The 12,422-nt window shown below is 41.2% G+C and overlaps 2 protein-coding genes across 3 annotated transcripts in view; one reads left to right on the plus strand and one right to left on the minus strand.

Annotated features, from left to right (window-relative positions):
- The window catches only part of LOC311223918 (uncharacterized protein), a 38,563-nt gene extending 28,831 nt beyond the window's left edge, over window positions 1-9,732 (minus strand). Inside the window, exon 1 of the mRNA XM_084308689.1 lies at window positions 9,599-9,732. The gene's annotated coding sequence lies outside the window, so the exon portion shown is untranslated. The remainder of the gene's footprint in view (window positions 1-9,598) is intronic.
- Window positions 9,690-12,422, plus strand: part of smg9 (SMG9 nonsense mediated mRNA decay factor) — a 58,551-nt gene continuing 55,818 nt past the window's right edge. The window contains exon 1 of one of the 2 annotated variants that reach the window (XM_084308691.1): window positions 9,690-9,788. In XM_084308691.1, the coding sequence (XP_084164817.1) occupies window positions 9,737-9,788 (52 nt within the window). In that variant the 5' untranslated portion in view covers window positions 9,690-9,736. The remainder of the gene's footprint in view (window positions 9,789-12,422) is intronic. The other variant, XM_084308693.1, reaches the window with a different exon arrangement.

A 12,422-nucleotide genomic window follows, 5' to 3' on the forward strand; every position in this document is an offset into this window, starting at 1 on the left:
CTCCCCACCCTCCAGAACATTTACTACAAGCGTTGCAAGGGCAAGGCTAAGAGAATCATTAAAGACTCCAGTCACCCGAACAACTGCCTCTTTGAACTGCTGCCGTCAGGCAAGCGATACAGGAGTCTCAAGGCGAGCACAGAAAGACTCAGAAGAAGCTTCTATCCCCAGGCCATCAGGCTGCTAAATGAACAATGAATGAACACTACACAACAACAACCACCAAACGCACATAGCACACACATCCACACGCACACACTCACTTTAAACAAACACACTGTAGCACCCACTCCACACACTTATAGCACACACCCACTTTAAACAAACACACTGTAGCACCCACTCCCCACACTTTATATTTATGGATGAAGGATTGCACTACAACTCGTACACCTTACTGTAAATTGTACCTAAAATTGTACCTCATCCCATTTCTGCTTTGCACTAGATAGTACTGTACATTAGTACACTGCATAGTATTGTGTATTGTATATTATATGGTAACTCAGAACATTGTACATATGTCTATACCGAACACTGTGACCTCATTTTCTTCTTCTAAATTCATGCTATATTATGTTATTATGTTATTTGATACTATCTTGTCTAGCACAGTCTCTGGAGCGTAACAGTAAGAAGCATTTTGTATGAAAGTATTCTGTACTTCTGTATGACAACTATTAAAGAACTTGAACTTGAACTTATCCAGGATGGTCGACCCCATGTGAGACTGCATCCGAGGAGCCCCAGAGCCAACGAGCGAGTGGACCTGTATACCGGATTATTCTACCGACGACAGCCCGCCTTCCCAGGCACGGATTATGCTTTGTGTACAGTGATTATTCCATGGATAAAGACCCCCGACACTGCCGTGTGTTGGAACCCCCCCCCCTGGAGAGGACGCAAGGTGAGGAGACGCTCTGCAAGACGAGGTCGCTTCACGTCTCTCCCCCGTGGACCGGAGAGAGCCGGCTCACAGAGAGTCCACCTGCTTTCATCTGTGGTCCAAGGATCGCTGGCGCACCGAGCTGCACAACTGTGGGTTCACCCAGGATACCCTTGGCCGGACGAGGCAGCCAGACTCTACCCCCCCCCCCCTCCTACTCCTGTTGTCTTACAAGCGACCGGATTAACCCCCCTAGTGTATCCGGTCTTATAATCATTAAAGTATCATTGCTGTTATTCCTTAACTATTCCAGGTCGTATATTTACCGCCTGCGCCTTCAGAGATTGGACATTCTCTATTGATATACCGACGAATACTCTTTGCCATAAAAGTGCATACTATTTCAATTCATAAATGTAATTAAGTGATTAAGTGCTTGCTCTACACACCATTGCTGTGTAGTAATAAATACATACTTCGACTTCGTACATTTGTGTTGGATCCGTTTCATCTACGTGAGAGTGTTTATCATAATATATTTATGCCGAGTACTGGGTGGCCGAATATAAAGTACAAAGGTAGTGGTAGTAAGTATCATATCTAGTAATACAGTCAGGGAATTGTACCCCTCAGTTACATACACTGTAACACGCAACACTTTGATGAACATTGTTACTCAGCTGATAGAGTTGTACCCTTCTTGCTGTCTTGTCGTACAGAACTTGTAAGTTGCTTTGGATAAAAGCGTCAGCTAAATGACTAAATGTAAGTGTGTGTGTGTGTGTGTGTGTGTGTGTGTGTGTGTGTGTGTGTGTGTGTGTGTGTAGGTGTGTGTGTGTGTGTGTGTGCGCGCACCTTGTAGAATTCCACACATAAGAAAGAAAGATACTGGGATGAATAAACAAAATAGGAAATAAAATGTAGAAATGCATGCAATACATAAATAAATATGAATCTCCATATATGAAATAGAACATTTAGATAAGGTGCTACTGAGATGTTTTGGTGAGTTCTTTGTTTTTTTGTGGAAGTTGCCCTTCTTAAAAATGCATGAACATTCACTGATAATTGGTCTGTAGTGGAGTCTACAAGGTCTACATTGCCGGACCATGTAGAATCCGGACCTTGTAGACTGACATAATTCTGTGCATAGTTTAGTCTACACAGGCCATATTTCAAATAATCAAAATCTTACTTCATTCATCTTAAACATTCTTGATTTGGGGGATTGGTAGTTCCCATGAAATCTGAAGTTGTTCAAACGACAACAGCGATCCACCTTGAATTAAATCACACAGCCGAGTGAAACCTTGTTGGATGCGTCAGTCACGAAAGGGGCTACTTAATTAATTAATCCAACCCACTTTATTTATAGAGCACATTTAAAAACAACAACGTTTACGAAAGTGCTGTACAAGTCCCACAACATAAGATAAAAAAAAAAATATATTAAAAAAATAAATAAAAATAAAATATTTTTTTTCGAAGCTTCGAATTAAAATCGAAGCTCGGCCCCGAAGCTTCGATTGCCAAAAAAAGCTTCGAAGGTCAGCCCTAGTGACTACCGTACTTTTCGGACTATAAGCCGCGGCTTTTCCCCCCATTTTTCGACCCTGCGGCTTATATAACGGTGCGGCTTATATGTGACTCGACGTGACCAAACCCGAAAATGTTAAAATCAAAATATTGCTTTTTTGACTGCATTGAAATGTTATTTATCTGTTCCCTTATTTGCTAAACTTAATACAACTTGTAAATGAGTTAATTCTTGTTATTTGTCCGACAGTATTGTGTCCCAATGCTAATTACATATGATAATTAAACATTAAAACACCTGCGGCTTATAGTCCAGTGCGGCTTATATATGTACACATCATTCAATTTAGCTGCTGCGGCTTATAGTCAGGTGCGGCTTATAGTGCGAAAAGTACGGTATATACCAAGAAACGGTAGCTCTTGTGAAGGGTGGCAATTTGAAAATAATGTATGACTGAAGTGATGGAGACCATGTTTGAAGGCAAACAAAAGCAAATCCCCCTCAGATCGCACAGCAACCAGAATAACTGAAATACTGGCTGGTGATTTGATTAAACAGCTTTGTGATAGAATAATGCACAGTGCATTTCCATAGCTGTGGATGAGTCCACTGACACCACTGAGAAGCCTATGTTCTGAAGAACCGTTCATGTTCTGAAGAACTGTTCATGTTCTGAAATGTTATTGCTAAAGATTGAGAAGATTGGATCAGTTGTACTTTTTTTTTTTAATACTTGAAACCCTTTTTTTGTGGAATATTTGATGCGGCCCAGCCTCACCCAGACTCTACCTCCAGCGGCCCCCAGGTAAATTGAGTTTGAGACCCCTGCCCTAGTTATAACGCCACCGTACGGATGACATGGGTTATTATTAGGGATGTCCGATATTATCGGCCTACCGATATTATCGGACGATATTGGTAGAGCCATATGAAATCCGCGATCACGGAATCGCGGACGGAATCGCGGAATTGAGCAATAAAGATGGAATCAACTGTAAATAAAAAATAAATAAAAAATATATAATATTTTTTATTTTTATTTTTAATGTTGTGGGACTTGTACAGCACTTTGTTCAACTTTGTCAGTGCTGTAAAGTTTAAACCTTTTTAAATCTTAGACAAACAAAACACTTTGCTTTCATGAAATATTGTAAGCCATCATTTGAGGCTTTATAAAAGCAGCACAATGAACACAAATCTGTCAGTGTTGAGTCCGACCTCATCTTAAATAACAAACAGCATTGCTTGTTGTAGTTAACAAAGAGAGGCAGAGTTGATTTTGCAAAAAAAAATATATATATCATTTATATTTTTATATTTTTTAATAATCAAATTTTATTTTCATATTCGAATCCCATGCCCATCGAACGAAGCTTCGAAGCTTCGAAGTATTTAAGACAGCCCTATTAAATGGACTGTTATATCTTATTAAATTGTGGACATTTATTCATTCCCACTTATTAGACACTTTTTCTGATGGTAAAATGAGCGTATAAAGCAAAATACAGAATTCTGAAATATTAAAATGGAAAAAACGGAATTTGGGAAAAAATCAAATGGAATTTGGGAACAAATAAAACGGATTTCATATGGCTCTAGATATTGGCATTCAAATGTGATATCGGAAATTATCTGTATCGGTTTTTTAAAAAATATCTTTTATTTTTTTTTACATTTATTTAACCTTTATTTACCCAGGCAAGCAAGTAAGAACTAATTCTGATTTTATTTATTGTCAAAAGTATGCATAATGTTGTGTTAATTCCACGACAAGAGATATGTAATGTTAATTACCTGAAATTATTCGTTTTTTGGGGGGGGGGGGGGGAAACCCTGCATATATCGATATCGGTTGATATCGGTATCGGAAATTAAGAGTTGGACAATATCGGTATATCGGTATCTGTAAAAAAAGCCAATATCGAACATCCCTATTATCCTTGGTGGGGGGGGGGGTGCACCAGTGTTCCCACAGACATTGCAAAATGAAATTCAATTACTTTTCTAAGCACTATTTTTAATTTTAAAAGGGCATTTAAAAAGGATACAATTTACTTTTAAATGCTGCTTTTTATAGAAAAAAATTCTGATCCAATATTTATGGATTAAAACCAATTTCCGACAATTAGACTTTAAATAAAAATATTTCTCAATTTCAGAAAATGTTTATCATGGATGAACAAAACTTTCAATGCGAATGGTTGATTTGAATTTCAAGGACTTTTTAAGCACCTTGTTTTAAAATGGGCTGTTTAAGGAATTACAGGCCTCAATATTTTTTTTTGCACTTTAAGCACTTCAAGGACCTTGTGCAAACCCTGGCTGGTTGACCGCAGCCATACCATGTATCCCATTGAGCCCATTTACTTTCTCCGGTTGTGTATCCAATTCCCATGAGGCTCTCTTTCAAATTTGAGACAAGAGCTGCAGACACTTTCAGCAGCAAAGAAAATCCTAACAGATACAATGGGGTTGCAGTGATTTCACTGCTTGGACCCCGAATAGAATCACAAATGGGGAGGTGTAGTCTGACGTCACTTTGGACCGCCCGCGAAGTTCACCCATATAGGGATTTATCATTGGGGAAATGGATCATCAGATATTTTAACAATTCTGCCTCATGAACATTGGAAAGCTTTCCATTTTTGCACAAAATGAGTTCCATTCATCACTAACATTATTGTTTAAGCATTTTTGGTTGAAATAAGATTCTGCGTTTTTTTTTTTTACGATTAATTGCGAATATTTTCATGTTGAGCTATAGATTGTGGATGAATACTCACAGAAAGGTACACCATGCAAATGTTCATGCTTTATTTGTTTTAAACGAGACGATTTAGAAATGAGCAAATACGTTGCAATTTTGCGAGGTGGACCGGCCGGAAACAGCAATGACGTAACCACTACACACACCTCCCTATAGAGTAGATGACACACCACTAACGGCCTCCACAACTGTAGGCAGGGACCGCTGCCAGCAGCCAGAGAACTAACGGCAGCAGAACTCGAGAACTACTAGGAATGTCTGATCACTAAGTGTGTCTGACTCTGAACCACCAAAACCTGCAAGGACTACAACGTATGACGTATATCATGCCAGTTAGGGTACCCTATGTATACTGCACCTGTGTATACTATACTTACTCATAGTATACTTTGTACTTTAGGTTGTAGTTTAGTTTGTATATTGTATATTTTTAGTGTTTTGAGGAAACTATATTGTTCAGATTCTAAGTATTATTGACCATATTTATTGTAATATATATATATCCAGTATAGACCCTCACCTGCACCTTTGATTACACCGTTCACTTGCTCATATGTATCTTTACTATAAATGTATTGCCTATATTTATGTCTTCTACTATTAGCCTGCCCATACCTGTACCCCCCCCCCCCCCATCCTGCTATGACGCCTGAAATAAATGAATACTGTATCTTATCTATGCCTTTCTCAACATCGGATTATTCTTCCGTTTGGGACTTTTCCAAGTTCTTAACCAAAAGGCAATGGGTGCGCCGTCACCTATTAGGAATTCAATGCGGCCAAAGCACACGTGTTCTCGATTATATAGCGGGTCAAGTGATTACAGGAAGTTGCTGTAATAGTATTATTATTTCACCACTAAAAAAGTTTTTTCGTTTATTATGTTGTACTAGACCATCACAGAGGTGGAATATGCCATTTAAATATTGACTCTACCACCGGTCGTAGCTACAACCACTTGCATCAAGGCTCTAATCAACATTCATTCAATCACCCCGCGCTCCCCCCCCCCCCCCTCCCTCTCTCATGAGCTCAAAATACAGGAAGTGTTGCGGTGGTCTATAGTCCCAAGTCGATTGGCACTTTCTCGGCCGAGCTAGTCATGTTTCCGCACCTACTCCTGAACTCTGCATGCACAGATTGCCCACAGAGTCTCTCTGGAATGTCCAGAGATCTAGGTTTATCAATCTTCGGGGGTGTAGGTGCAGAAAAGTGACTATAGCTCGGCAGAAAGAGTGCCGATCGACTTGGTATTGGTCTCTCCGTGTTCAGGAGACTCGGGCGTATAAAAGTCTATTGGATCATGTCTCCAGCGCCCCCACAGCCGTAGCTACAACCACTTAATGTCAAGGCTCTCATCCACATTCATTCATTTTCTCCCCCCGCTCTCTCTCCCATGATTTCAGAATACCGGAAGTGTTGCGATTAGGGATGGGTACCTTTCACATTTGAACCGATACGGTACCGGTACCTGTGAATCGATACCGGTACCCAACGGTACCTTTTTTTGGTGCTTTAGTCTAAAAAAAATTTTATTTACCTACCTCAGTCGTGAAAAAAAATCCTAACTTCAAATAACTACAATTTCGACCGTTTTCGGCTTGCCATTGCTCCAACTGCTTTGTTGTTGAATCAAGTCAAATCCTAGGTAAGCATATATTGTGCGTGTGAACGTTGACACAAAAAGAAAAAAGGTTAAAAAAAATTAAAAATAAATAAAAAAAGTAATTTTTTTTTTTTTTGGGTATCTCACTTGAATCGATACTCGGTAGTACCGACGTGTTTCGGTTCGGTACCTCAAAAGAACCGAATTCGGTACCCATCCCTAGTTGCGATGGTCTATTATGATGTTGCTATGCGACCCAACTGGAAAAAGGAAGATCGGGCAGTGGGGCACATCGGGCAGCCACGGGCACCAATATAATCTCCCGATTTAAAAAAAAGCAATGTAGAACGTTATTATCTTGTATTACCCCATTATAGTATCTAGTAGCCCCCATAATAATTATTGTCCCTTTCAATTCGATCCATCACTGGTGGATTTCTATTTTGAATTTTAAACACATGTGAAACATCCATATAACAGTTTCCAAATTGCATTTGAACATGTTTTAAAGGCCACTTTCAATTAGATAAATTATGAGTATGCATACACTACAGCAAAGTGAACATGCAAGAGCAAAACCATTGTATATCGTATATTTTCTGCATTAGTCTACTATTATACTATTATGTGTGACGATCAGGCCATAAACAAAGAGGCATGTTGGATCCTAATGTGAAGAACTGTGATTTGGTGTTCTACGTCTTACCTGGACTAGGTATGTCTATTTTGCCTGTCTTTTTATTTATTTTGTACTGCTGTGAAGCACTTTGAGCTGCAATTCATTCTTGTATGAATGGTGCTATACAAATAAAGTTTATTATTATTACTCTATATTCCCCAACCCCCTCCAAACTGTGCATATATACATCAATCAATCAGATGTATTTATAGAGCACATTAAAACATGACACATGTCAACCAAAGTGCTGTACAGAGGGTAGATACACATACATCTAGAGACAACCAGTGGTGCAGTGCTGGGCAACCGCGGTCAAACGGCGTTTGGGCTTCGAAGTGCGCGCATCCTATTATTATGGAAAGTCTAGGTGATAAGTGCCTAGACTTTGCATAATAATAGGATACCGTTTGGCCTCCGCCCATATTACGACTGCACCCCTGTAGACAACATATAGACAACAATCACATCTGAGTTATACAGGAGGACACACAAGCAAACAGGGCATGAGTCAGTGTAAATCGGGAAATGCTAATGAGTAGAAGTGGGTTTTGAGTCTAGACTTGAAGGCATCTATCGAGGGGGCAAGCCTAATGGAAGTGGGGATGCTGTTCCACAGTTCAGGTGCTGCGACAGCAAAGGCACGGCTCCCCCTGAGCTTAAGGTTAGACCTCCGGACTGTCAGGAGCCTCTGATCGGCTGACCTGAGGGACCTGGTGTTGGAATAGAGGGATAGGAGGTCTGAGATGTAGGAGGAGGGCTGACCATTAAGGGCTTTAAAAACAGGAGAACCTTAAAATGTATTCTGTATCGTATTGGAAGCCAATGAAGGGAGGCAAGGACAGGGGTGATGTGGTCTCTCTTACGAGTTCCAGTCAACAGTCTGGCAGCGGCATTTTGTACTAACTGTAGACAGGACAGGGAAGACTGGTCGATACCTATATAGAGAGAGTTGCAATAGTCTAATGAAAGCGTGGATGACTCTCTGAAGGTCTGCAGGGGAGAGAAGGGCTTTGAGCTTAGCAATGGTGCGTAATTGGGAAAAAACATGCCTTCACCACTGAATTCACTTGTCTGTCAAACTTAAATTGGGGATAAAAAATTACACCTAGGTTCTTGACATAGGGCTTGACCAGGGCGGACAGGTTGCCTAGAGACTGTTGGATTAAATCAGAGCAATTTACTACCATTAACCATATAAATAATATATACATGTAAGCACAGATCGGTTTTAAATGTAATTTATTACCATGGCTCTGGTAAGCACATTCTCACTGAAGTTTAAAATATATATATATATTTATATAAATCAAAGTGGCGTTTTGCACAGTCACATTTATACTACACCATATATTTGTTAATCTATTTATTACTAAAAGATTTGCACTACATCCATACCTAATTTTTGCATTTGAGTACACTTCCTTTTGTACTTTATATAGTGTTTGGACTTTAAATGTGTGAAGCACATTCTCAGGGGGCTCATACAGAACCAAGCATTTCTCTGTGTAATGTACATATACTTTATATGTGAATGAATGAATGAATGAATACTTTATTAACATATTGCAGAATGGGTACAATACAGTACGGCTCAATACACACAATTGTTAAGGGGAGGCAGACCAGAGAAATACTTCGTCTTGTTTACATGATTGATTGATTGATTGAAAACTTTATTAACAGATTGCAGAATGGGTACAGTACAGTACAGCTCAATACATACAATTGTTAAGGGGATGCAGACCAGAGAAAGACTTTCGTCTTGTTTACATCAGGGTCCCCCATTTTCAATTCATCGTAACATATATGACATACAGATAGACAGTACTGCTACATCTATACATTTATGACATATCAGATTTGCAAATACAGTACTGTTTGTGATACAAAAAGAGTCCAGAAAAAAAAAAGTATATACATTTGATGTAGAAACTGTACATTGGATTGGGTAGGTGGGGGGGGGTGGGGGGGACTGTACATTGGAGGTGGTTGGGTAGGAGTGGGGGGGGGGGGTTGGGTAGGAGGGGTGGGTGACTCAGGGTGAGGGACACTGTACAAACAAAACTGTACATTGGAATATTGACAAGAGTACATTGGAATATTGACAATCAGGGTCCCCCTACCGCATGTGAGCCCGGCGGCGCCGACCAAGTGAAGAGACGGTTCGAGGTTCGAAGCCGAATGGGACCAGAGACAGGAAATCCTCCGTCTGTCCGCGGAAAACTTACCCCTGTTCTTATTAAAGTACACAACTGGGTCAAATGCCTTTGCCTGCAGTTGGGGCTGAAACAACTTGTGGTGGATCTCGCCGAGGTAACGTACCTGAAATTGGGAAAGACGAGTTTCGTTACTTATTTAAAAAATTAAAATTAAAAATACAACTGTCGTAGCTAATATTTCAATGTCCATTGGTTGATTGGGGGGGGTATGGTGTCCCATTCAATAATTATTATATCCGATGCACGTGCAGTATTCACATTGGTAATGCGTAGAGACAAAAATTATAGCAATATTATAATACCTTTAGCTTGTGCAACTATTAGTTCAAAGCTGAATCACAAACATCATGTTCTTGTTGATGATGTCGATGCCTCCATTATTCAATGTCATATCCTGTTTTGACAGGAAGAGGCGGGGCTAATGAGGCCTACAACTCCCAGAGTTCATTAGTGTGTTCCCAAGTACGTGTTACCACACATTAGTAATTAACTTGACAAATATGTAAATCAATATGAACTTTGTAGATGTACAAAAGTATTGTCAAATTAAATCTAATGAATTGAGAATAAACATGATTTATCAGGTGGTTGAATCTTTTTAAATTAAAACATTTTGAGCAATCAAATTTAGAGACAGAAACAGAGTTAACTTAGGGTGGTTTATATACCTTTAAGTAGCTATCCAATACAAACAAAACGGCAGTATCTGTGTATTACCGGCAAGTCACACTTTGTCAAAGCATAGCGTACTTATAAGCTTTTAACCAGTGTAGAAACAGGCGTCGGCCAATCAGAGAGCGTCTCCGAGAAATGCGGCTAGGTTTCGTAATCACGCGGCTGCCACAGGCTTGCCAGTTAGAGGATTCTCCGGCGCTGCAGCTGGACCCTACTCCTTCCAGCGTTATTTTTTTTCGTAGCCGCATTTTGCGGAGACGCTCTCTGATTGGCCACTTCATGTGACATGTGCGCCCAATCGTGTGACGCCTGTTTCTACACCGGTTCAGAGCCGTACGGGCTCTGCACTGGTTAAGATTAGGCGACTCTTTCGAAGTTGGTTAAGGTTAGAGTTTGTCTTAGAGCAGGGCGATAGAACACCAGCCCTGATTCCAAACTCTAACCTTAACCAACTTCGAAAGAGTCGCCTAATCTTAACCAGTGATAAACTATTTAAACGACCACATCAAACAAGAGGTGGACTGGGGGGGCAGGTGGCGCACGGAGATTACGTTCGTCACCAACACCGGGAGACACTAGGATTCGCCTGTTCGAATCCAGCTCCCGGCGTTGCTATCAGCTTGGCTGGCCCCTCACACTGATACAATTGGCTGTATCAGGGGGTGGGAAGCTGAAGGGTGGGTCCTGGGCGTTGTGGACAGCGACCCCTACAGTTCGGTCGGGGCGCCTGCTCAGCGAGGGTTGGATCTGGGGAGAGATAGTGTGGCCTCCCACACGCTACACTCTCCCCGGTGAGAACCTGCGTGGCCAGGTTGGCCTGCCCCAGGCTGCACATGCGTCGGAGGAAAGCATGTGACAGTCTCCGGTCTCCCGGACCAACAGTAGGGGAAAGTATGCAACAACCAGGAAGGGTGGGATGGGAGAAAAATCGGGAAAAAGGAGGGGAAGAAAGATAAAAAAAACAAAACAAGAGGTGGACGCGGGCAAATACTGCGGCATGGTCATGCTGGACCTACAAAAGGCCTTCGACACTGTCAATCACACCATTCTGATTGACAAGCTAAAAGCAATTGGTTTTGATAGTCTATCAGTGAGCTGGATGCAATCCTACCTGGAGGGGAGATAGCAGATGGTGGAGGTAAACGGTACTCTATCCCCCCCCCTCACAGTAAGCTGTGGTGTTCCACAAGGAAGCATACTAGGTCCGCTACTGTTCCTAATTTATGCAAATGACATGTCGTCAGCTTGTGACTGCAACTTGTTCCTGTTTGCGGACGACTCAGCCCTGCTGGTCTCTGACAAGAACAAGTTACATGTTGAAAAAACCCTCAGCTCAGAACTAGGCAAAATCTGCATATGGCTCGCTGATAACAAACTATCATTACACATGGTCAAAACAGAGTCCATTCTCTTCGGTTCAAATAACAAACTCAGCAAGACCGACGGCTTCTCAGTTACAGTGGGTGACAATATTGTCACAAGGAAAGAAGATATTACCTACCTGGGTTCCATCCTAGAGGCAAATCTTTCCTGTGACAAAATGGCATCCAATGTAATAAAAAAAGTCAACCAACGAACTTGATTCTTGTACCGGATCTCCTCACTGGTAAACAAGAATACCCAGAAGACTCTGGCAGGAGCACTCATTCAAGGGTACTACGACTATGCTTGCACGGTACCAAAGCACCTCAAAGGCGCTAAAAACAAAATTACAAACATCTCAAAACAAACTGGTCAGACTACTGCTTGACCTTACTCCTAGAACCCACCTCACCCCTGCCCACTTTGACAACCTAGGATGGCTTAGAGTAGACGACAGAGTACAGCAACTTGCAATGGGCCTGGTCTACAAGATACACTACACGACCAAGGTACCCATGTACATGTCAAAATACTTCCCAAAGGTCAGTGAATACCACGATCACAACACCAGAGGGAGCTCCACAAATCATGTTAAACCCAGATTCGGCTCAAACAAGGGACTAAACACGTTTTTCGCAATTATGCCACATCAATGTGGAACGCCCTACCCAAAGCGTAAAGGAATGTGAAT

Source organism: Notolepis coatsorum, assembly GCF_963971535.1.
Source record: "Notolepis coatsorum genome assembly, chromosome: 2".
In the NCBI taxonomy this organism is placed as follows: Eukaryota; Metazoa; Chordata; class Actinopteri; order Aulopiformes; family Paralepididae; genus Notolepis; species Notolepis coatsorum.